Raw genomic sequence first — 26830 nt, 5'->3', positions numbered from 1 at the left:
AAAAGAGTTGGTTCCATATGGAGAAGAATATGTCATTCCAGATAACATTGCTGAAGAAAACCCTTCTGCTGCTTCTTCAGAGCAGATGGATGAAGAAATTAAAGTGGAAGATATCCCTTCCATCCCATTGGTATCATCGCTTATGCCTCAGTTCACAGCTGAAGAGGCAGGCCTTGAAGAAATTGAAGAAGACGTGGATATTGGCTCAACTACTCCTATGCTGAATGATGACTATTGGGAAAATCTTCACCCCAATTCACCATTGGCCACACCTCTGCATACAATTCCCCAGTCCCCCTTGCAGACTAAAGAAATACTCACAGGGTCTGAAGGACGTCAAACTTCTCTCCATTCCATACCTGAAGAAATTCCAGCCGCAACAACTGAAGAAATGGAGGCCCGGACTGCTGTTGAAGATCCTGAAGCTTCAATTGCTCAGCAACACCAGAGGTTGTGACACAAGAGGTTGTGACACAAGAGGTTGTGAGAGCGCCTACTACTGCAAATCTTCAGCCCAAGCCACAAAATCCTCATACAAAGAGGCCAAAATTCAAGGCTGATGATTTCTTTGCTGAGCATCATTTCTTCACGTATCAAAATCCTTATGACTCAGCAAGACTTTGACGCAAGCAGTTTTGGACTGCAAGCCAGATGAATTTCTATTCATCACTTTTGTTTGACAAGGACAAGGTATTTCAGCACCGTCAAATTCCTCATGTTGACATGGAGTCCATTCCTTGCTTCCAACCTGTGTTGAATGTTCTTCACGAAGTTGGGATTCTGAATTTCTGTGCTAACATATGCGATTGGAATGAAGAGCTAATTCTTCAATTCTATACTACTCTACACCTCACTGGAAATGTGGCGGATGTCAACTCATGGGTGCTTGATCAGATGACTGAGAACACTCACTACAAAGCTTCGGCCTCTGAATTGCTTCATGCCGTTCTAGTCAGTCCTCCTGCTGCAGGCGCAAGGTTTATGTATGAAGAAATTGAACTTCCTCAACATCTGATGCAAGTTCTAATGAAGCCTCTGCGGCCTGGGCAAGCTCCAATAACCACCTTCTTAGTGAAGGATTTGCTATATGTGCGAAGAACCGTCCATCGTATCCTCACCAAAACCCTTAGTCCAATCAAAGGTCATAACTCAGAAGAAGAAGTTGTTGGCACCATGAAGAATCTGCTGTTCAGCATCATACATGGGATTCCCATTAACTATCATGATTTCTTCATGAGGACTTGGGCAAATGTTATACTGTCACCGTTTGAGTTGAAGCCCTATGCTCCTTAGATTATGAAATTCATCAGAACTAGGTCTTCAATTCACTACAAGGCAGATTTTTCAGAATCACCTCAGCTTTCTGCCTCCCATTGAAGTCCTCAAAAGGACTATTTCTTCAGTTGATGAAAAAGGCAAAGCTGTTGTTATTGATGAAGGCACTCGTCTGTTGGATGGCCAGTTTCACAAAGCTGCATCGTGTTCCACCAATGATGACTCTGCTACTCAAGATTCTGCCAAAGCCCATGAGCAAAATCCTCAACCCACTGCCCCACGCGTGATGACTGATCGTGAGCTTCTTCTAAGTCTTCATCAGAAGGTCGATCACAATCACAAGTGGGTCAAGCGTCAATTTGGCTCAATTCTTCAGAACATGACTGTCACACAAAACAGTGTGAAGAAGAATCATTATTATGCACATGAAATCTTCGACCGCACTTGGGCTATTCTGTCTCATCTTTACAGTGATGAAGATCTCAAGCAGATGGGATTTCAATAGGACTGTGACTGGTCTCAGCCTCCTTGGAAGAAATTCAAGAAGATCAAAGTTCCTCAACTGGTCACAATTTCATTTCCTTCATCGCGTGAGACAGATGAAGCTGAAGATCTCGACGACACTACGGCAGGCCGCAGACCCTACTTCAACGAACGACCCCCGACAACATTGGCGCTCCTCCATCGACATCATGATGATATTCTTCAGGGGCATTAGTCCTCCTTTTTCGTCCCTTTTGGTCATTGACAAAGGGGAAGAAATTTTAGTTAGTCTTCAAGCGGGTCTTATATATGGGCTGTTTTTTCTCGTTAAGTTACATCTCTCGCTCTTCTGAAGCATTTGTTGGTTGAGTTGTAAACTTAAGTCCGATGGTGGTCTGATACTTTTGAACTGCTTTCTGCATACTCATTTCCTCAAAAACCTTAATGCATGCATGCCAAATTTTGTCAGACACCATATTTCATCATGCATTTCAAATTCTTCATATCATATGATAAATGCGTGTATGAAATTACAAGATATAGGGGGGATCAACATGATTTTACTCTATAATGTGCATTTGCAATCCAAAGTAAATTCCTCAAATATGCACATCTTCAGGGGGAGTTCTTCTATATCCTGCAATCAAATTCCTCAATATCAATATTGAAACTTCATATGTTTATCCCCGTTGAAAACTTAACCTATTTGTCATCAATCACCAAAAAAGGGGAGATTGTAAGTGCATCTAGTGCCCCTTACTGATTTTGGTGTATTGAAGACTTATAGGTTAAGGGACTAATGTGTTTGTGAGTGTACACATGTTCTATAAGTCTATGAGGAGTTTGATATTTATGAAGAAAGTCGACCCCTAAAAATGAATGTCTCCAGTTGAAGACTTTGGTTTTCTTGAAGACTTTGAAAATGAGGAAATTCGTGTGACCTTGAAGACTTTGATATTGATGCGAGGATTATGAAGCGTGAAGACTTTTGTTTTTGTAGTTTCATTTTCTCTTTCTTGAGTCATAGGAAACACCATACTGTTAAAGGGGGTCGAGGTAAAACTAAGGAAATGTTTCCAAGTGATGCTCATGTCAAATCCTACACCTACCCAATCCTTCGAGTGAAGCCTCTAGAAATCTCGTACAGTTCAGCCAATTTCTTTAGTGACAGAGACGAAGATCTTCTGGTCTCTGAAGTGTTCTGACATGATAGCCCCAAGGAATTTGAGAGCTCAAATTTTCGACCGTTGTTGTGCTATGCGCCAGCTGTCCCAAATATCTTATCCACCTAACGGTCATATCATTGAAGGGCATTTATGTCTTATCATGTCGGCCTGCTCCCCGACTATAAATAGTCGCCCCCCTTCAACCACTAGCTGGTTGGCTGCTCCGAGAGAAACTGACACTTGTCATTTAGAGCATCCCATCTTCCGAGGACTTTGAGCGAAAATCATCAGTGAGGAAAAACCCAAAACCCCAACACCTAAAACCCAAAGTGATTGAGCATCACTGAAGAGATTGTTCCTGTGTGGAACCAACGCTTGTTACCTTAAAGGACTGTGCATCTTCCAGACGGTTAGGCATCAAGGTCTAGAGCATCCAAGAGAAATTGTGGATCGCCGGGTGACCTAGTCTGTGAAGGTTTGGAAGTCACCTTGAAGACTTACCACGAGTGATTGGGCGAGGTCTGTGTGACCTTAGCTCAAGGAGAATACGGTAAGGACTGTGTATCCTTTGGTTTAGATACCAAGCCGCTCTAACCAGACGTACAACTGCCGCAACAGTTGGACTTGGTCTACCAAATCACTGTCTTCACCGAGCTACATGTTTTATTTCCTTAACACTTTCATTTCCTCATTCATGTGTTGATGAAATTGATTGTTACTGTGTGAAGACTTTGACTGAAGACTTTCTCAATTTCCTCAATCCTAATTCTTTAGTCATCTTGTCTTCTACATGCTTATCCTGTTTTCACGCTACCTGTGCTCAGTGTATGTTTCATTTCATCATGATGACTATACTACTGCTTTGTTATGCATGTACCTGAGTACTTATTCCGCTGCTAGTGGTTCGTCACTTAGCAAATTCCTGAAGTTGTATTTCTTCAGTGACAAATTTGTAAAAATCGCCTATTCACCCCCTCTAGTCGATATAACGCACTTTCAGGTTGTCATCCTGAGGCAAAGGCGCCTGGCTTGGAGTGTCCCTCACAGCTGCCTGCACCTTCTTTGGTTCATGACCCGATGAATCAGATCGTAGCCTGGTCTGGATCACGTACAAAAGGGATTAGCTTGGCCAACTATCCAGGCACGCACTTAGGGGCTATTTGGTTGGTTACCTCGGCTCCATGCCTAGGAAAAATAGGTGTCTGGTCTATGCCTGAAAATCGAATGAAGTTTGCCTGGCCAGGCTGCCTGGGTTGGATGGTGTCTGGTTGCAGCCCTCGGCTTGGATTAGTATTAAAGCAATGTGATAGTTTATGGTCGCTTTTGTCAGTATGGGTTGCTGGATTTAGATAGCCACGTGACTTGCTTTCGGCCGCTAGGCGTCCGATTTGGTTCGCCTGGGTCAAGCTAAGTGCGTGCCCGGACTGGATGGTGTTTGGTTGCAGCCCTCGACCTGGACTAGTATTAAAGCAATGTGATAGTTTATGGTCGCTTTTTGTCAGCATGAGTTGCTGGTTGGATAGCCATGCGACTTGCTTTCGAGCGTTTGATCTGGTTCGCCTAGGTCAGGCTAAATGTGTGTCTGGATAGCTGGCCAGGCTAATCCCTTTTGTACGTGATCCAGGCCAGGCTACGAGCCGATTCACCAGGGGCGGGTGATAGGCGCCGGTCGACCGATCCAAATTTGGGCCGGTCCCCGTACAACCTTTCGTTCCCAGCACATGTAACCGCTCTATCTAGTTCTTTCCTCATCGTCTTTCTCACCTCTCGCATCTCCACTAAGAAACAAGGCGCCCGTCCTCTCTCCACCGCGTCCCGCGCTCGTTTCCACCATCACCGTTTGCCTCGCCGCCGACACTCGCCTTTGAAGCTCGCTTCTGACTCGCAACAAAAACCTGTTGACCCCATAGCAGCTTTTTTGGCTAGCCTTCCCTGTTGCATCCATGACAGCCCCTTCCCTATTGCATCCATGGCTGGCTGGCCCTCAACCCCTCATGACGCCGACTGTAAACTATTCTATGCCGGTGCTGCGGACCACCGGTTGCGCCACTAATGCCGACGACGGCGTCGCTTGTGGCCAAACCCGATGGTAGCAAAAAAATAGGCTGGTTCCAGCAAAACGATAACACGGTGGTAGAAAAAAAAAGGTATTTCACAAAAAAACCGAGACGATGGTAGCAAAAATGGATGCTAGATCGAGCAAAACATAAAGCCAGTGGTAGCAAAAAATTATGCTGGTTAGAGAAAAATCGAAAGATGCCGATTACAGCAGGAAAACAACATCAATTCCGTTAGTACCCGTTGCAGCTCCGCACAACACTGGTTCCAGCATCTCCGGCAACGGTTGCAGCTTTCGGCGGCGTCATAGGTGTGCGCATGGCCGATTCCAGCAAAATCTGACAACCGTTGTAGCTTTTCACGCCATCATTGTATCTTCTGGAATCGCTGGTTCCAGCATCTCCGTTTGATGATTGCAGCATCGAGCCTTCCCCGTTGCAGCTCTGGCTCCCCTCTGAAGCATCACTGGTCCCGGCCGGCGAGCACCGCCGCGCGGCCCCATGCGCCGATGCCCGATCCGCCTCACATCGCTCCATTATGCAGCAGATGAGGAACAAAATACGAGGAAGGATGGGAGATGGGTGATGTGGATGGGATCTCGCACTAGAGGAGGCAGGGGAATGGGTGGCTCGTGTTTGATTAGAGATGGGAAGATTGAGCTCATCCATGGCAGAAGGGGATGGCAGCAAGAGGTAGGTGACGATGGGCTAGACTGGATAAGATTGAGGGGAACAAGTGGCTGCGAGGGGGCGCACAAGGAGAGGCTGGATAAGAATTGAGAGAGGATGAGTGGTGGTGGGTCATGTGGGCTGCGCTAATGATCTGACCACGTGGGCAATGAGTGTGTCGTTTAATCAAGTGAAGTCGCACGCCAGACGCGACCGACCGAGTGTTCCGCCGGCCGTTCGGAGGGAAACATTTCCCTTCACGAGGTCATGATCCAGGCCAGGTGCCTTTGCCAACCAAACACGCTCTTAGGGTCTGTTTGGTTAGTGGCCTCGGCTTCGTGCCTGAAAAAAGAGGTTGCCTGGTTTGAGCCTGGCACTTCATCGTTTTGTGTCTGGTGAGGCTGGCCTGGCGTAGACGCTTTTTGTTCATGGCCTGCCCTGGTGTAGCATTAAAATAATGAGCGTGTTTGGTTCCCATCCTGGGCTGCTTGCCTGGAAATTTTCAGTGCCTGGCGTCGGCCTGGTGAGGTCGACTTTTCCCGCCTGCCCAGGCTAGCCTGGCATCGATGCGTTCGGTTCATCCCTGGCATGGTGCTGCCCTGCTGCAGTGTTGCTTTGTCATTTAGCGATTAAAAAAAATCTTAAGTAGGAGCCAGGCATCGTGCGGCATGGGCCAGGCGAAAGAAACAGGACACCTGGGGCCATGCTAATCCAGCTGCCTGAGCTATCCATCTTTTTTCCTATTTTTTTATTCAACTTTACCAGGCTAATCACAGGCCTCCGCAAGCCAGGCCAGGCATGCATTCTATCTTTCAGGACACGAACAAAACAACTGCCAGGCAGACTTCAGGGAGCATCCAGGCTAGGCGTGAGGTGGCGTGGATGCCAACCAAACACGCTCAATATCCTGCCATCATTGAAGGCCCCTAACGACAAAAATGCTTGAAACAGCGGCTCACTAGCACCAGACAGCTACCCAGGCGTCCTATCCTGAAAGCCTGGCCCAGGCTAAGCAATTTGCCTGGGTCACACTCCAGGCTAATCAAATTGTGAGGCCACCAGGCCAGGCAAGCTGTTACTTTTTCAGGACAGCAACCAAACACTCGCACCTCTTTCAGGCAGACTCCAGGCGAGGCAAATTTCTGTGTGACACTATCCAAACTGGCCCTTAACCCGTCGACGCCCCCAAACACACAAAAGAAAGGTCACATTCCTTCTCGACCCACCGCTCCGGCCGGCAGCCATGGAGGAGTACCTGGCAAACATGAGGACCCTACGCTGCTACATGAACGGTCCGTCGCGCGAACCCACCGCCCCTTCCCCCGCCCCCGCTCCCGCCGCTCTGACTCTCCAGCCGCCTCGGCTGTCGATGGTTGCGTCGCTGGGCTGCAGATCTGGAAGAGGAGGCAGCGAAGCGGTCAGCGGAGGAGCAGAGGCAGCGCACGGCCATAGATGCTCACGACAGCGACATCGCCTTAGGTTCAAATGTCTCTTGTTTCTATCACTGGATTCGCGCTGCTAATTTTGCCGTCTTGGTTGATGCTGTCGCTGTTTATGTTTGGGCAGTGAGGGCGCAGGCGAAACAGGTGAGCGACGAGGCCGAGCACCTTGCAAAGGCGAGGGCGCATGTCTGTGTGGAGATGGCCGAGAAGCAGGGTAGGATCGCCTCACTGGAGGTCGTGGGTGCCACGCTGAAGCAGGTGAGGATCCTGGATTGTTCGTTCTAGCTCTTGCGGAGTTTGCTATCCTGGAAATATGTGCACGTAAGCCGTAATAAGTTATTTGATGGCACTCCTTTGTTGTGGCATGTTGGAGGACGTGAAATGCTATGTTGAACGGTATTTAGCGAGTGAATAGTCATGCTTTCGTAGAAGTGGGAAAACAGGTCAGCTGTTGTGAATTAGTAGGAAGTTGGATGGTCATAATTGTTAAAAAAATGCAGACGGAGAATCACCTCTTGCTGTGGTGGTGAAGATGGGAGGGCAGGACTCCACCCACTAGGGTTTATATCCTGCCATCCTTGTGCGCATTAGTAGGAACTTTGTGAGATTGGTGGATATTGCTGGTCCCTGTTTTGGAAGCGTGTGTTAAGGAGGCGCGTTGTGAGTGCGTCTCCTGTGCAATCGCCAAGAAAAAGGGCAGACTAGAAGTGATGCAATTAGACAGTTATATTTTGTCTTAAAAGATGGTAGTTCTCAAATGTGATGTTCTTTTTGTGGGGGTTGGCTCTTCCAAAATCTGTTCCGAGGGTTAAATTTTTGTCCCATCTGAGATACATTTCTTGCTTTTCATACCCTAATGTTGATTTTTTTTCCTTGGGCGCCAGTCCGTTGGGTTGTCAAATAGTCAAATGTAATCCAGGTGTTGGTATTCAGCTGTCAGGGCCTAAGTTCCCATAGTGGTGGATGGTGGGAGGACGGGGGCGGGGAAGGTTGCCTTTGGGTACCATGATGCCAAGGGGAGATAGGGCTGCAGAGGAGAACCCCTACCTTTTCTGTTTATGTTTCTTGCTTGTTTCTCTCAATACCAGTCCCGGGCATTATATATCCTGCAATTTACATGACTTGGAAACTAAGGACTCCTTAAACCGACTTAGACCTGAACACAATAGGGGAAACCTTCTATTTGTGACAAAAAACCCTATCGTACTCAAATCAAACTTCCTAAGGCTTGAACTTACCTAATCCTGTACTCCTATAACGTGGTGGCCACCGAGTCTTGCTTGGGCTTGCACCTGCAGACATAGTGCTGACCTATATGGCATCAGTCCCCTTCATGAGCAGCTCGTGCTTGAGCCAGAAGGTTGGATTCTTATGCTGAAATTCAGTAAGATGTTCACAGGAAGCTTGAGATGCAGCACAACCTGTCCATTGCACAAACATTTGTTGCACGCCATGACTAAGACGAGCCTTGAGCACCTTGAGTGGAGATGGAACTACCCTGCCATGATGTATCTCCAGAAGTTGGGGAGGCTCGTAAGGGGGATTACCATGGATGGGCTTCAGCTGCCTGACGTGGAACACATCATGGAGGCGGGATTTGTATGGTAGCAACAACTTGTAGGTTACTTGATATGGGGCAAGCCGTGTAGGTGGCCCGATCTTCACGATTGGAGCTGGATTTAGGTGAAATCATGAAGAACACGAAGAACACATGGGGAAAACACTAGTTGGACAAGATCCACACCAAGTATCCCTCAAATCACAAGCCAATGTGATGGATCTCAAGCATTCAACAATAACAAAGGAAAGTAAAGATAACTGTGGTAGTTCATCCAAATTTCTAGGAGAGATGGGTCTTGAGAGATTTGGATGAAGGGGTAGATGAGCAAAGTTCTCTCTAGTTTATCTAAATGCTTTGCTAACCCTAGAAAGGGGGAGGGGAGGAGGTATATCTAGGTCCAAGGCATGAAGGGGTTAGTGAGGGGCAAGAAGGGAAACATACATGGACTTTCCCCAAATTCTACTCGCTGGCCATACTACCGGACAATCCGTTTGGGGGATCGGACAGTCTGGTTCCCCTGGGCGAATAGTCTGGTCAGTCCAGGGAGCTTCATGCGTGGCTCCGACGGGGACTGGACAATCTGTTCGGGATGACCGGACATTCCGGTAGTGCAACCTTTTCCTTCATCCATTGCTCCGTCTTCTTCCGTCGCTGCTTCCATGCCTTCCTCTTGGATGGTATCGTCGTACTCTCGTACTCTTGTGCCTACACTCCTCCTTGATACGCGTAAAGCTCAGCTCAAACCTACACATGCACGAGGGAGGGTCAACCAGTATACCATCCAAGAGAGAACCAAGTAGACACCCACAGAGGATAGAATTCACCTTAGTATGTGCGGTGTGCGTGTCCCTTGGCGATGGAGCCAAGTCAATGGTGATGACACTAGGGCATCCCGCACCACCCCCCTCGGGAAGATCCGTCCTTGGATCGAGATACTCACCACCATGGGAAAGAGATGGTGTCACCGTGCGATGATGGGCGCTCATCATGAACTCCAAGCCTACACATGCGCAAAACAAAGCAAAGAATGTTTGTGCATGGTACACAAATGCATCATCCATCATGATGCATCTCTTCTCTTGCACATCACCATTAGCACAAAATATGGGCAAGTGATATATGTGTATGCATGGCATAAGGCATAGCAACAATGTTCATCATACATATGGTGCACGGGAAGAAAGCAAGCGTGCTGCAAAAAAATCCATTCATTTTTGGGAGCACACATAGACTATGTCAAAATATCCAACAATTTATGGGAAAGCTATGGGGCATTCTCAATATCAATAAGCAAAGCATTGTTGCATCTTGCATGCAAAACACATCAAATATATGGTCAACATGGAAGATGCAACAAAGGGAGACTTATGATAATGTGCAATATTAATCATGTGCTAAAGGAAAATGAGCTCCATGTGAACTTGAAGAAGCGTGTTTTCCTGCAAACACAACGTCTTTTCCTAGGATTTGTCATAACATACGATGACATTCGTGTTGATGATTCTAAGGTTGAAGCAATCCGAGAATGGCCAACTCCGAAGACCATTTATGAGGTAAGAAGTTTTCATGGCCTTGCAATTTTCTGCAGGCGACAACTTCTTACTGCAAAAGAAGAATTTTACCACTATCATGGCACCAATTACTGAGTGTTTGAAGAAAGGGAAGTTCCAATGGATAGAAGCGACTAAAGCTAGCTTCAATGAGACCAAGCAAAAGCTCTCACAAGCTCCTGTCTTGGCGCTACTTGATTTCAACAAGACTTTTGAGTTGGGAGTGTGATGCAAGTGGAGTAGGCATTGGGGCCGTTTTATCTCAAGAGAGGTAGCCCATCACTTTCTTCAGTAAGTTAAGCGAAACAAGGCAGAAATGAAGTACTTATCAGCAAGAACTGTATGCCTTTTTCAGAGCTTTAAAAACTCGGGAAGCTATTTGCTGCCTAACGAGTTCATTGTTTATACGGACCATCAATCTTTGAAGCACTTTAGAAATCAAAAGCATGTTGATTGTATGCTAGCAAGATGGGTAACATATTTGAAGAGGTTTAACTATCTCATTGTGCATAAATGTGGAGCAAACAATCAAGTAGCCGATGCTTTGAGTCATCATGCATGTCTCTTGACTTCTTTTGAGGCTGAACTTCCAGACAAGCATCAAATAAAGGAGTTGTATGGCATGTCGAAGACTTTAGCCATGTTTGGGTAAAGCGCGTAAGGGGCTAGCCATTAGGCAGTGACTATTTGGTGCAAGATGGCTATCTCTTAAAAAATAATCGTTTGTGCATCCCTAGAAGTTCTACGTGAGAAACTGATTAAAGAACTCCATTGAAGTGATCTTAGTGGCCATGTTGGACGGGACAAGACTATCGCTAACCTCGAAGCTCGTTACTTTTGGCCACAACTAAAAAGAGATGTTGGGAAGTTTGTTCAGCGGTGCCACATTGCAAGGGCTAGGTCTAGAACACAGGGTTATACATGTCTTTGTCTGTTCCTGTTGCTCCATGGGAGGATATCTTTATGGACTTCGTCTTGGGTTAGCCAAAAACAAGACGAGGGAATGATGCTGTGTTTGTGGTCGTGGACAGATTCTCTAAAATGGTTCATTTCATGCCTTGCCGCAAGACAACGGATGCTCATCATGTGGCAAACCTATTCTTTCGAGAAGTGGTCAGACTTCATGGAGTTCCAAGGTCCATCGTCTCAAACCGCGATAGCAAGTTTCTTGCTGCATTTTGGCTCACTTTGTGAAAGCAAGTCAGCACTGCATTCAAATTTTCTAGCACTGCCTATCCACAAACAGATGGACAAATGGAAGTGGTGAACAATTTTTTGGGTAATCCTACAATAACTCGTTTTTCATTCTCTACGCTGAAGTTCCATCACACTTGGTGGACCTCGTGAAGCTACCATCAAGGGGAAACTCAAATTCAGTATCGTCCTTCACTGATAATTACACTGAGTTGTTTGAAGAAATTCATGGTGTTTTGGAAGCACAAAATCGGAAATATAAACAACTTGTTGACTGCAAAAGGAGGCTGAAATCATTCCAAGTTGGTGGTAAGGTGATGGTCTACCTCTGAAAAGAAAGATTGCCTTTTAGGTATTAAAGGGAAGCTTAGAAGTGAAGGTATGGGCCCTTCTCTATTATGAGGAAGATAAATGATAATGCTTATGTGATAGATCTTCCAAGCGAGATGGGGATATCCAACGCATTCAATGTTGCGACTTGACTATACCATCCAGAAGAAGTGCTCTATGAAGTTAACTTGAGGTCGAGTTCCAAACAACTAGGGGAGAATGATGAGGAACAATAGAGGAAAAAACATATGTCAAATCTGTTTGCTACTTCTAGATACTTCTACTCTAGTCTAGTATTTCTTTTCTTTTCTTAACCTAGCTACTGTTTTCTTGAGTCTTCTAGCTATGAGTAGCTATGAGTAGAATGGTGAATCTTAAGTGATGTTTTCTAGAGTGTTCTAGCTATAAGTAGAAGTGAGATGTGGGGGCTTCCCAAAGCCCTATAAATAGAGGTCATCACCTCTAGTCTGTAACAAGACTATTTACCACCACTTCCTATAATAGAGCTTGGTGTTCTTATCTAAGATTTTGAGTAGATCTTGTGCTCTAGGAGTTTTGGATTGAACTCCTGCTGCCACATTGGCCTATTTCCACCTCTAGAGCGATATCTAGTGCAACTCGTTGAAGTAGGTCCTTCAACACCTGTTGTACACTTTGTAGCAGCAAGGTTTGTTCCTCCACAACCTTGTGCTGCTTCAGGTGTCATGTGGAAGGAGGCCCCAGAATCAAGAATCTATAGCAAAGATGTACCTGACGAAGAGTGTGGTGGTGGATCAGACGTCTGACCATCAGAACTAGCAGAACCTAAGGATGGCGCAGAAGCAGCAAGGCGGCGCAGCAAGGTGAGCATCTCCTGGTGAACCTTCTGAATGTAGCCCTCACGAAAATTAGAGGAGCCTCCTGGGTCCTTACGAGGATGGCCAACACACCGACCGTGTCTCTTCCTCTTGATGCAGTCCATGATCATGTGACCATCCTGCTTGCTATAGGTGCAGAAAGCACTAGTGGAGGCTGCTGGCACCGGTGTAGGAGAGGGCACACCATGCAATAGCGGTGAAGCGCGGGCAGCCAGGGCTGCTTAAGAGGACGACAACAAGCCTGTGCTGCATAGACGTAACTCCTCAGATCGCACCTCAGCAAGGGTCTCCAGAGAGAGCCGAGGATGGCGTGCCAACAGCTGAGCACGACTCTGCTCGAACTCCGGTCGGAGGCGAGTGAGGAATTTGTAGAGGCAACGAACCCTCCAGCTTAGCTTGTTGCTGCACACAACACTGACATGTGTGACAAACATCAGCTCCCAGATAGCCCAATTGGCACAACACAGCTGATATCTCCTAGTCATCCACAGTAGCATCTCCCTAGCATCTCTCTGTTGTAGTTGTTGCTCTTGACGAACAACAGAGAGATACATGGCATCCCCCGTAGATTCGTAATGACGGCAAAGGTGCTCCCACATCTGATGGTAAGGGCCACCACATCCATGGTGAGATCAACATCCATGCTGTTCACCAAGATAGAAGAGGCTTGAGCATCATCATTTGTCCATTGATTTTACAGGTGAAGTTGATTATGATATTCTTCTCTTTAGTGGCCTCCTCAAAGGCATCTAACATCTCATGTTGATCGGTATTACCGGCATCAACAGGGAAGGCCACCTTAGCCAAAGGAGTGGGCAGCAGAGGACAGGCCAGAGGCCAGAGCACCTGTGAGGTGCTCCCAGACCAGCTGGCCCCTCATGTGCAGATTGATGTACCACACCCAGTCCCTGTAGTTCCATGCATCAAAGATAACAGGACATCGGGGGACTAGGACAGCACCGGTGGTGGTGGAGGACGCCATTCTAGCAGGGGCTTCATGGCGGCAGCAGACCAGGAGAAGAGCAGCAGCAGGTCGTTCAAGACGAGCAGCAGCAAGGGGCACAGATGATCAAACATCCAGTTTTCTTGTCTGGTGCAGGGTACCACTTCTTTTTGGTCCTGGGAAGCAGCAAGGTGGGGAAGAAGAACCAGGAGGCTGGCGGCCAGGGAGGTTGGCGGCGTAGCGATGCGGTGCCGGCCGAGAAGGACAGCGATAGTAGCGGCCTAGAATGGTGGTGGCTACCAACAGCAGGATCAGCTCAGGTCTGCCAAGAAGAACATGGGAGAGGCTTGATGGAGAGAGGGCGGCGGTTGAGGAACCTAACCCTTGCTCTGGTACGATGTTATGAAGTGAGCTTCTATTAAACGGGGCCAACATGCTAAGTGTACATATACATGCGAGGGAAATAAGCAAAGAAGCCCCTATACAATATGATAATAACATGTGGAAGTTAGCTATCCACGTGCCAGAACTATGACTAGGATTCAAGATCTTATGGGTTTCAACTCTAGCCTACCCTAACTTGTTTGGGACCGAAAGGATTTGTTCTTTATCTCAATACAAACGAGCGTATACTTGAAGATGTTACTTCCCTTTGTATTTGTTGACAAGTTAATTTTCTTGTTCTTAAAAAAAATAAATACTCGCCACGTTCTATTCGATGCGGTCCATGCTCCATTTCATCTCAAGGAGTTAGTTGGCATATGCTAATATTTATTATGAGTATTGAACTGCTATGGTAGCACTGGCATGACATACTGCTATAAATATCTGCTGTTTATTTCAACGAAATGCAACGGTTCCTATTGTATCGCTTTTATTGAAATTCATGCCCTATAAGTCGTTTGGTTTTGTGTTCTTTTTGGTACCAAAATTTAAGACTTGTTTCATCTGAACCAAACATAAACTGTATATTAGACATGTGTTACTTTATAAAGGTGTTCTTTGAAGAGACCTTTGTTAATCAGAAATTTGACCATCCATCTATTATGTGGAATCTTATATTCTTGCGTTTTCATTCTTTTCTACAAATGTTCAATTCCCACCCTTTGTTCGTGGTGTCCAAAGATATATACTCAAGAGTTTAGTTAATCTTGCAAGTTGCAACATCATAGTTCATCCTAGATTTTTTTTCCTGCATGCATGCTTTCAATTACAATCTTTGCCATCCTACGTAGACGTTAGACCTCCTCCAGCTGGAAATCACAAGTACATCTGCAAAACTCGGCCAGAAAAGGTACATTTGTGACCTCTAAAAAGGATCATGCTGCGAGTTCTGAATTGTAAGATAGACTGATTAATTACTTTCTAATGGCAGATTATTTTACACGAAGACAATAGAAACTTTGAGTGTCAAACTACAAGAGCATCAGGTTAGTATTTTAGTTTGTTCCTATGTTGATATTTTTTGATCGTAATTATATGTTTCATGAGTAAAATTATCTAGTTACGAATGCTATTTCCTTGAAACCGTGCACATTTTACTTTGTAGGGATGGCTTGATTCAGATAACAATAAGATGGTTGCAATAGAACCATTTGCAGTAAGTCTTAAATTCTCATAGTGAATTTGTTTTCTTTTCTTACCATAATTACTATTTCATGTAAAAAATCCATGTCCTTGTTATTCTAGTTTATGTGTTGTATATTAGGGAAATCCATGTCCATAGGAGTCTCATCAGTGCGCTCATCACTAAGAGCCGCACGAGCAAGAAGATCCTGGGTATACTTTCCTTGGAAAATAAATAAGTCATCAGAGGTTGAAAGTGCGTTATATCGACTAGAGGGGGGGTGAATAGGCGATTTTTATGAATTCTTCACTGAAGAATTTGCCTATGAGGAAATTCTTAAATGAAGAACTATTTGCAGCGGAATAAGTACTTAAATGTAAACATAACATAACACAAGCATGGTCATTATAATGGAATGAAGACAAGCACAGAGTACAGAAAGCGTAAATATAGGATAACACAGAAAGTAGACGGACAGACTGAAGAAATTGAACTGTGGAAATTAAGAAAGTCTTCAAGCAAATATGAACAAGCACACAACAACAGAAATGAGGAAATGAAAGAGTTGAGAAAATAAAACCAGTAATCTTGGTGAAGACAATGATTTGGTAGACCAGTTCCAATTGTTGTCTTAGTTGTACGTCTGGTTGGAGCGGCTGAGTATTTAAACTCGAGGACACCCAGTCCCGGACATACAGTCCTCACCGTATTTTTCTTGAGCTAAGGTCACACAGATCTCGCCTAATCACTCGTGGTAAGTCTTTAGGTGACATCCAAACCTTCACAGACTAGGTTACTTGGCGATCCACAATTCCTCTTGGATGCTCTAGACCATAACACCTAACCGTCTGGAAGAAGCACAGTCTTTAAAGGTAACAAGCGTCAGATCCACGCAGGATCAATCTCTTCAGTGATGCTCAATCACTTTGGGTTTGTAGGTGTTGGGTTTGGGTTTTCCTCACTAATGATTTTCGCTCAAAGTCCTCGGAGGATGGGATACTCTCAAATGACAAGTTTTAGTTTCTCTCGGAGCAGCCAACCAGCTAGTGGTTGTAGGGGGTGGCTATTTATAGCGTAGGGAGCAGCCCGACATGATAAGACATAAATGCCCTTGTCTGATATGACCGTTAGGTGGGTAGATATTTTAGGACAGCTGGCGCATAGCACAGCAACGATCGGAATTTTAACTCTCAAATTCCTCAGGGCTATCATGTTCCTCACTGTGTAGGCAATCCGCACTGGCGAATTCCTAACTTCTTAGTCAGAACAAATTTCTCAGAGACCAGAAAAACTTCGTCTTTGTCACTGAAGAATATGACTGAACTGTATGAGATTTTCAATGGCTTCACTCGAAGGGATTGGTAGGTGTAGGATTTTGAGTTGAGCATCACATGAAAATTTTTCCTTTGTATTTCCTCGACCCCCTTTAACAGTACGATGTTTCCTATGACTCAAGAAAGAGAAAATAAAACTACGAAAACAAAAGTCTTCACGCTTCATGTTCCTCGAATGAATACCAAGTCTTTAAGGTCACACCAATTTCTTCACTTTCAAAGTCTTCAGAAAGTCTTTAAAAATTCAAAGTCTTCAGTTGAAGAACTTCATTTTTAGGGGTCGACTTTCTCTGTAAATATTAAACTCCTCATAGACTTTTAAACCTGTGTACATTCACAAACGCATCAGTCCCTTAACCTATAAGTCTTCAATACACCAAAATCACTAAGGGGCACTAGATGCACTTACAATCTCCTCTTTTTGGTGATTGATGACAATATAGATTAAGTTTTCAATGGGGATAAATATATAAATTGTAAGTATTGATTTTGAGGAATTTGATTGCAAGATATAAAAGAACTCTCCCTGAAGATGAGATGTGCATAGTGAGGAATCTGCTTTTGAAGCATTGCACACATGAAGAGTATAATCATGGAGATCTCCCCCTATATCTTGTAATTCATACACGCATTTGACATATAATATGAAGATTTTGAAATGCATGATAATATGGTGACTGATGTAATTCAGCATGCGTGCATTGACATTAATGAGGAATAAGCATGCAGAAGAACACAACAAAAGTATCAGACCACCATAGAGTTTAAGATTACAACTCGATCGACAAAGTCATCAGAAGAGCGAGAGTTGTAACTTAGCAAAAAAAAAGCCCATATAAGATAGACCCGCTTGAAGACTAACTCAAATTTCTCCTCCTTTGTCTTCGAATGACCAAAAAGGTCGAAACTGAGGACTAACGCCCCTGAAGAATATCATGATGATGGAGGAGCGCTAGCGTTGTCAGGGTCTTGAGTCGTTGTAGGGCCTGCTGCAGTGTCGTTCAAGTCTTCATACTCGTCCGTGGCGCGCGATGAAGAATATGAACTGGCCACCAAGGAAGGAACCTTGATCTTCTTGAATTTCTTCGGTGGAGAAGCATACCAGTCAAAATCTTCCTTGAAGCCCATTTGCTTCAGATCTTCTTCACCATATAGATGTGACAGGATAGCCCAGGTGCGATCAAAAACTTCATGGAGATAGTAATGGTTTTTCTTCACTGCATTAAGTGTAGAAGTCATGTTGTGAAGAATAGGGCTAAACTGACGCTTAACCCATTTGTGGTTTCGATCCACCTTCTGGTGAAGACTTAGAAGCAGCTCACGGTCAGTCATCACACGAGGAGCAGTGGCTTGAGGACTTGACTTGGTAGCACTGGCAGCAGAATCATGAGTGACAGAGTCATCATTGGTGGAGTAAGATGCAGCTTTGCGGAACTGACCATCCAATGAACGAATGCCTTCATCGATAACGGTTGGTGACTTGCCCTTCTCATTAGATGAGGAAAATGTCCGCTTGAGAACTTCAATAGGGGGCAAGTAGCTGAGGTGATTCTGAAAATCAGTCTTGTAGTTGAGTGAAAACCTTGTTCTGAGGAATCTCATAATCCACGGCGCGTAAGGCTTCAGCTCAAAAGGTGAAAGTGCAACATTTGTCAGAGTTCTCATGAAGAAATCATGATAATTTATGGGGATGTCATGCATTATGTTAAATAGCATATTCTTCATCATCCCAATAATTTCTTCATCGGATGAGTCATGGCCTTTGATAGGACTCATGGTCTTCGTCAGAATGCGATAGATGGTCCTTGGCACATAGAGCAATTCCTTCACGAGGAATTTGGTCCTTGGGGCTTGACCAGACTTCAGAGGCTTCATGAGCACTTGCATATAGTGAGCAGTGAGTTCAAGCTCATCATACAGACAACGAGCACCTTCAGGTGAAGGACTGACTGGCAGGTCACGAAGCAATTCATAGGCTGATGCCTTATAATGAGTGTTTTCAGTCATCCAGTCCAACACCCAAGAGTTGACGTTACCAGCATCACCTGTGATATGCAGCGTTGCGTAGAATTGAAGAATAAGCTCTTCGTTTCAATCAACAATGTCAGAGCAAAAGTTGAGCAAGCCTGCATCATGAAGCATACTGAAGACTTGAGAGAAGCAAGGCATGGATTCCATGTCCATGTGAGGAATGTGCTCGTGGTCGAAGACTTTGTCCTTGTTAAAAAGCAGTGAAGAATAGAAGTTTGCTTGGCTGGCAGTCTAGAAACGCTTTCTTCTAAGACGAGTATTGTCATATGGATTGAATTCAGTGAAGAACACATGTTCGCCGAAGAAATTATCAACCTTGAATTTTTACTTGAAGAAAGGATCCTTTAGCTTGGGCTGAGGAGTGTCAGTCAATTACATCACCACCTCAGGAATCACAATCTCAGTTTCCTCAGGCTGAGGAATTTCAGGCTCTTCTGCAGCTTCAGCCTGGGTCTTCAATTCTTTATTTATAATTTCTTCAACACTAGTGGCTGAAATTTTTTCATGGACAGACGGAGTTGTATGAGGTTCTTCAGATCCCATTTGTACTTCAGTAGCAGCTGGGGACTGAGGAATTGTTTGGAGTAGAGTGAACATTAGAGAGTTGGGGTGCTGACTTTCCCAAAAATCATCATTGAGCACAAGAGTGGTACAGCCAATGTCCACATCCTCATCTTCCATTTCTTCGACACCTGCCTCTTCAGCAGTGAACTGAGGCATAAGTGAGGAAATGACTGGGGTTGAAGGGATTGCATTCACTTCAATTTCTTCGTACAACTGGTCTGTCGAAGCAGCAGAAGGAGTTTCTTCATCAGATTCATTGAGAATCACATAATCTTCACCAAAAGGAACAAGGTCCTTTGATGGCATGAAAAAGACTGGAACGACATTAATTGGGTTGTTAATTAAACTAGTCAGTGGCTTCATCTTCTTCGGAGTTGAAGAATTTGATGAAGTTGATGCCTTCCTTTTTTTCGCAGCTGCACGCTCTGCAGCCTTGGTCTTCTTCGCATCTGATGCAGATGGAAGGATTGGAGTTGGTGTAGGCGCAGGAGGTGCAGAGGACTTTGGTTCATTTTCTTCAGGCGCAACTGATGTAGTTGCCCTGACTTCTTCACTTTCTTCAGGCGTACCACTAGTGGATGCCCTGGCAATTTCTTCAGCGGCTGGAATGGAGTCATCAGCCCTGGTACTCTCATTTTCTTCAGCAGCCTGATTGTCATCAGTGGTGCTGGCATGTTCTTCAGTAGGCTGAGCAGATGCTTCAGCCGGTGTAACTTCAATGCGCACAGGAGAAGCAGCACTTGAAGTGAATTTCTTCGTCAGATTGATGAACTGAACCTTGGCGCCCTTCCAATCAGCATAGTAACGATCAAATTCATCATTCAGTTGCTTGATTTCAGCTTGCAAGACAACGAGTTGGTCAGGGGTAAGAGTGAGGACATTGTCCTTGAGATAGCGCTGCTTCTTGTACTGCGCTTTCTTCAGCCTTCTGCAGCTGTGAAGGTCGTCAAACTTGGTATGAAGTCTCTGAAGACTTTCAGCCAAAGCTTTCGACTGATCCATTTCTTCACCAAACATATCATCGCTCTTATTTAGCATGTATTAAACTTTTTCCAAAGCTCTTTGTTGTTTAGTGGCAAGGGAAGTAAGTTTGACATAGCTAGGTCCAAATTTATCGCTTATTGGACTTTGATAGGTAGCAATCAATTATCTTAGCACTGTTTGCCATAAGGCAGGGTGTAGAAGATAATGATTCTGGTTCGAATGTCATTGCATTAAGAGATTCCTTGTAATCCTCAAACCAAGGATCATGGCGGGTTCGATGACCTTCATAGACCTCAGAGAGACGGTCCCAGATTAGCTTCGCGTGATTGAGGTGCATGACGTAACTGAACTGATTTCGAGACAGACTGGAGCAGATGACATCCTTCGCTGTGAGATTAAGTAAAGTGTACTTGCGAATGTCATCAGCCTCCGCCATCTTGCATAGATCGGTAAGGCCAATCTCAGTGACGGTCCACAGTTCGCTGTCCATGGCCATGAGTCGCTTCTTCATCATGGCCTTCCACCGAGGATACTCATGACCGTCAAAGATGGGGCAGGATACGTTCCTCAATCCTGCAGTCGACATAATTAAAACTCTAGACGATTAAACCAAAATCACATATAACAAGGGAGTACCTTGCTCTGATACCAATTGAAAGTGCGTTATATCGACTAAAGGAAGGGGGGGGGGGGCGAATAGGCGATTTTTATGAATTCTTCACTGAGGAATTTGCCGGTGAGGAAATTCCTAAATGAAGAACTACTTACAGTGGAATAAGTACTCAAATGTAAACATAACAGAACACAAGCATGGTTATCATAATGGAATGAAGACAAGCACAGAGTACAGAAAGCGTAAACACATAATAACACACAAAGCAGACGGACAGATTGAAGAAATTGAACTGAGGAAATTGAGAAAGTCTTCAGTCAAAGTCTTCAAGCAGATATGAACAAGCACACAACAACAGAAATGAGAAAATGAAAGAGTTGAGAAAATAAAACCAGTAATCTTGGTGAAGACAATGATTTGGTAGACCAGTTCCAACTGTTGTCTTAGTTGTACGTCTGGTTGGAGCGGCTGAATATTTAAACTCGAGGACACGCAGTCCCGGACACATAGTCCTCACTGTATTCTCCTTGAGCTAAGGCCACACAGAACTCGCCCAATCACTCATGGTAAGTCTTCAAGTGACATCCAAACCTTCACACACTAGGTTACTTGGCGATCCACAATTCCTCTTGGATGCTCTAGACCATAACACCTAACCGTCTGGAAGAAGCACAGTCTTTAAAGGTAACAAGCGTCAGATCCACGCAGGATCAATCTCTTCAGTGATGCTCAATCACTTTGGGTTTGTAGGTGTTGGGTTTGGGTTTTCCTCACTAATGATTTTCGCTCAAAGTCCTCGGAGGATGGGATACTCTCAAATGACAAGTTTTAGTTTCTCTCGGAGCAGCCAACCAGCTAGTGGTTGTAGGGGGTGGCTATTTATAGCGTAGGGAGCAGCCCGACATGATAAGACATAAATGCCCTTGTCTGATATGACCGTTAGGTGGGTAGATATTTTAGGACAGCTGGCGCATAGCACAGCAACGATCGGAATTTTAACTCTCAAATTCCTCAGGGCTATCATGTTCCTCACTGTGTAGGCAATCCGCACTGGCGAATTCCTAACTTCTTAGTCAGAACAAATTTCTCAGAGACCAGAAAAACTTCGTCTTTGTCACTGAAGAATATGACTGAACTGTATGAGATTTTCAATGGCTTCACTCGAAGGGATTGGTAGGTGTAGGATTTTGAGTTGAGCATCACATGGAAATTTTTCCTTTGTATTTCCTCGACCCCCTTTAACAGTACGATGTTTCCTATGACTCAAGAAAGAGAAAATAAAACTACGAAAACAAAAGTCTTCACGCTTCATGTTCCTCGAATGAATACCAAGTCTTCGAGCTCACACCAATTTCTTCACTTTCAAAGTCTTTAGAAAGTCTTCAGAAATTCAAAGTCTTCAGTTGAAGAACTTCATTTTTAGGGGTCGACTTTCTCTGTAAATATCAAACTCCTCATAGACTTATAGACCTGTGTACACTCACAAACGCATTAGTCCCTTAACCTATAAGTCTTCAATACACCAAAATCACTAAGGGGCACTAGATGCACTTACAGAGGTGGAGGAAACCTCAATCCCAAGAAAGTAACAAAGAGGACACAGATCAGACATAAGAAACTTCTCATTGAGTCGGGCCTTGACAAAGGCAATGTACTTGGAATCATCGCCACTGATGATCATGTCATCGACGCATAGAAGAAGAGTGCGACCACAAGCAGAAAGGTGGACAAACAACGCTGGATCATGAGCACTGGGCGAAAAACCAGCTGTAGTGACCACATAGGCAAAACACTCAAACCAAGCGCAGGGGGCTTGCTTAAAGGCCATAGAGAGAGCGACGAAGACGACAAACCGTGCCATCAGGAACTGAATACCCAGGTGGTGGCTGCATATAAATTTCCTCGCACAACTCACCATTAAGAAAGGCATTCTTAACATTAAGCTGAGAAACGGACCAGTGGTGAACAGAGGCCACAACAAGAAGTGTCCGGACGGTGGTCATATGGGCCACAGGAGCAAAGGTCTCACCGTAATCACGACCATGCTCCTGCTGAAAGCCATGAGCCACAAGACGAGCTTTATAACGCTCAAGAGAACCATCAGAGCGGGTCTTAATCTTATAGACCCACTTACAAGTGATGGGACAAATATGGGGAGGAAGAGAAACCAGATTCCATGTGCCGGTGCGCTCAAGGGCAGCAATCTTCTCTGCCATCGCAAACTGCCATTCAGGATGAACAACAACATCTCGATAAGTGGGCTCAAGAACGGTCGAAAGACCATAGCGAGAAGGAGAATATTGGTCAGGGGGCGGACAAGGCCGAGAACGAAGACCATAAGTCGGCTGAGAGGAGGAAAGACGACACACCAAAAGTAGAGGGCACATCAGTCGACTCACCCGCAACACATGGACGACGAGTATAATGGAAAGGAAAGGAGGGAAGAGGTGGAATAACTGAAGGTGGAGATGGGGAATGTATCGGTGAAGGTGGAGAGTCATGCGATGAGGGAGGAGAAGAAACCGTAGGAGAGAACGATGTCGGATCTACAATAGCGGGACGAGTAGGAATACCGGGCGCTGAGGGAGGTGTATCTGGAAACGTAAGGAAAGAGATGTCCTTCATGGAAAAGGCCAAGGAGGATGGACGCTGGTAGAAGGGAGGAGACTCATCAAAGGTCACATCCCGGGAAATACACATCCGGTGATTGACAGGATCCCAACAATGATAGCCTTTATGTCCATCACTTTATCTGAGAAAGACACACTCAACAGACTGAGCGGTCAGTTTGGTGCGTTCAAGAGGGCCAAGCAAATCATAGCAAACACAACCAAACAAACGAAGTGCTGAATAATCAGGAGAATGACCAGAAAGATGCTCGAGGGGAATACCACCCTATAGAGCAGCAGATGGCTGAATGTTGATGAGAGAGGTGGAAGTGGTAACAACCTCGGCCCAGAAATGAGGTGGAAGAGAGGCAACGATCATCATCACACACGCCGTCTGAAGAAGATGACGATGCTTACGCTCAGCCACACCATTCCAAGCATGAGCACCAGGGCAAGAGAACTGAGTAAGAGTACCTTGCTCAACAAGGAATCTTCTCAACGCATGGGAGATATACTCACTAGCTGAATCTGCGCGAAAAACACGAGTAGGAGTGGAATATTGGGTATGAACCATTGCAAGAATTTTTTTGTGTATAGATCCAAGTGTACCGAGAAAAATCGTCTATAAAGATGATATAGTAGCGATGTCCCCCTTTCAAAGCGAAGGGAGTCGGACTCCAAAGATCATAGTGAACGAGATCAAAAGGGCGTTCGGACACTGACTCGCTGTGAGGATAGGGTAGCTGAATCTGCTTAACAAGCCTACAACCCAGACAATCCAACGAAGTGTTACCGGAGACAGACCCCAAAACACGGCGATGAACCGAAGATGAGAGACGAGAACTACGTAAATGGCCAAGACGATGATGCCACTGCTGAAAAGAGCTGGTAGATGCAGCAACAGGGGCTGCGAGACTGGTGGCGGTGGCAGCGGAGGAAATACGAAGCCAGTCAAGCTCCCAGAGACCATCAGAGCGTCAAGGGCCAGCACCAAGCAGAGCGCCTGTGCGACGATCCTGAACAAAACAGGAATCAAAGTCGAGAATGACCCTACAACTAGAGTCAACAATCTGACCACCAGATATGAGCTGCATTTTAAGTTGAGGAACATGAGCTATAGAGGGAACATGAAATGAAGAAGTGCTAAGAGTGCCTCGACTAGCTACAGGGAGGGGAGTGCCATCAGCCGTAAGAACACGAACAAGAGACTCGATGAGACGCGTCGCCACTTCGTGAGACGCGTCTACTTCTCTCGGACGCCCCGCGCGTCGCCACTCCGTGAGACACGTCTACATCACTCGGACGCCCCGCGCATCGTCACTCCGCGGGATGTGTCTACTTCACCGGTCGCCCCGCACATCATCACTCCGCGGGACGCGTCTACTTCACTCGGACGCCCCGTGCATGGCCACTCCGGTGGACACGTCCATACCATACGGCCGCCCCGCGCGTCGTCAGTTGGTTGGACACGTCCTCACCATTCGGCCGCCCCGTGCGTCGACACTCGGTTGGGCTAGGCCTCACGCGAAATTTCCGCGGCGAATCAATCTGATCAATTGCCCACATCTCCTTTTCGAAAGGACGTCTGTCAGTCCGACTGACCACCCTCCGTGGGGACCCGTGCACTCGAACACGTAAAACACCCGACTGAAGTCAGCTTCAGACCACCCTCCGTGGGGAGCCGCGCACTCGGACACGTAAAACACCCGACTGAAGTCATCTTCAGGCCACCCTCCATGGGGACCCGTGCACTCGGACACGTAAAATACCCGACCGAAGTCAGCTTCAGACCACCCTTCGTGGGGATCCGTGCACTCGGATACGTAAAACACCCAACTGAAGTCATCTTCAGACCACCCTTCGTGGGGACCCGTGCACTCGGACACGTAAAACACCCAACTGAAGTCATTTTCAGGATCACTATGAGATGAGCTTGACGCCCCTCCGCGGATTAACTTGGCCCTTCCACTAGGGTCTAAGGCGCATGCCTCATAAGCTTGGACTCGAAGATGGCCTGCGTTGGCATTCCCCCAGGATAAGGAGTGGCATCTCTCCGGAGAGTCAGACCACGCGCCAGTGTCGTCACTCGGGTTTTATGGCATGTCCACACTCGGACTCGAGTCTATCTCTTCCGAGAGACATGAATGCCACCAAGTTTTGCTCGACGATCAACAACATCCGATCATTTGGAAAACCTTTTAGTCCTCACCACTCGGTCGCCCCGCGCGTCGCCATGGTTGGACACATCCTCACCACTCGGCACCCCGCGCGTCGCCACTCGGCAAGACACATCTACATCAATCAGCTGCCCCGCACATCGCCATCGGTTGAACACCTTCACCACTCAGCCACTCGCGCACCTTCAGACAACTAAGTCATTCTGCATGCACTATATTCTGTTATTTCCATGTTCCTGAGTATCTCGTAATTCACACATCACGTTCACTCGGAGGCCATGCCACCGAGTCCAACTTCCATTTTTACGCATACGTCAATCACGAACACCATGTGTTCTTCATTTCGAGTTTGCATCGGTCCTCGAGGGCTTCAACTCAGTCGGAACACTACACTTCCGTTTATTTGAACCAGCACTCCAACATGTCCGGTTGGATCCTTCACTCTTTTAGACTCTTGCTGGTGCTGAACCAGCAAGCCCCTTGCACACCGAGCGGGTGTCTATGGGTATTATTTACACAAATCATTTCAGCACACATCAAATTTCCTCGGTAAATTATTACGTTGGCTTGTGCTATTTTTCATACACAAGTTACGCGATCACTCGACGGCCCTATGCACCAACTTCATCGCTACTCGGACTCGGTCACCGTACCAGTCCTAGCGCACCACAACACCGACCTTGTCGCTCTGTTCACTTCAAACACATCCGGCCAACCCCTCTGTGGAATCCTCTTCATCGTATCAATAATATAGACCTCGTCAGGCATGAGACAGATAAATCACTTTTGTAATCAAACAACACACTTCACTCCTTTGCGAGTTTGCCTCTTTTGAGCATCACTTGGAAGCTTCTCCTCATCTTTATCCGAGTCCGACTCGATGAATTACACATTATCCATTCAAAACTATATTTCTCGTATTCCAACATGTCCGTTGTTGAAGCCTGTAGTATGCTCGGGGGCTACACCGCACTCGAGGGCTGCAACTCATTCGGAATGACACTCTCTTGAGCGGTCGAGTACTTCATCACCAGTTAGATCCTTCACTTCAACAAATGCATTCGATCCGTCACTTTGACAAGTTTCATAATCACTCGGACACTCTTGCACGCGATCTTCATTCCTACTCAGGCTCAGTTGTCGCGCCGGACTTGTTGCGTCGCAACCACACTACACCGACCTCGTCGCTACATCAACTCCGAAAGCTTTTGGCTAACTCCTTCGAAGACCATTTTTTCCACTTGGCTGGACACGTAGTCTTTCGCTCGGCCACCTCGCACATCATCACTCGACCGCCCCGCTCGTCACCACTCGGTTGTGCACATATTCACCACTCGGCCGCCCCGCGTGTCGCCACTCGGTTGTGCACGTCCTTACCACTCGGCCGCCCCGCGCGTCGCCACTCGGTTGTGCACGTCCTCACC

General features: G+C 46.0%; 1 protein-coding gene across 2 annotated transcripts in view; it reads left to right on the top strand.

The window, feature by feature from the left end:
* The first annotated feature begins 6798 nt into the window (after nt 1-6798).
* Nucleotides 6799-26830, top strand: part of LOC119337155 — a 57057-nt gene continuing 37025 nt past the window's right edge. For both annotated transcript variants that reach the window (XM_037609268.1, XM_037609269.1), the window contains exons 1-6: nt 6799-6942; nt 7043-7129; nt 7217-7350; nt 14763-14821; nt 14903-14957; nt 15077-15127. In XM_037609268.1, the coding sequence (XP_037465165.1) occupies nt 6894-6942; nt 7043-7129; nt 7217-7350; nt 14763-14821; nt 14903-14957; nt 15077-15127 (435 nt within the window). In that variant the 5' untranslated portion in view covers nt 6799-6893. The remainder of the gene's footprint in view (nt 6943-7042; nt 7130-7216; nt 7351-14762; nt 14822-14902; nt 14958-15076; nt 15128-26830) is intronic.

This window comes from Triticum dicoccoides, chromosome 7B, assembly GCF_002162155.2.
Source record: "Triticum dicoccoides isolate Atlit2015 ecotype Zavitan chromosome 7B, WEW_v2.0, whole genome shotgun sequence".
Classification (NCBI taxonomy): domain Eukaryota; kingdom Viridiplantae; phylum Streptophyta; class Magnoliopsida; order Poales; family Poaceae; genus Triticum; species Triticum dicoccoides.
This window is presented reverse-complemented; position numbering and strand designations above follow the sequence as displayed.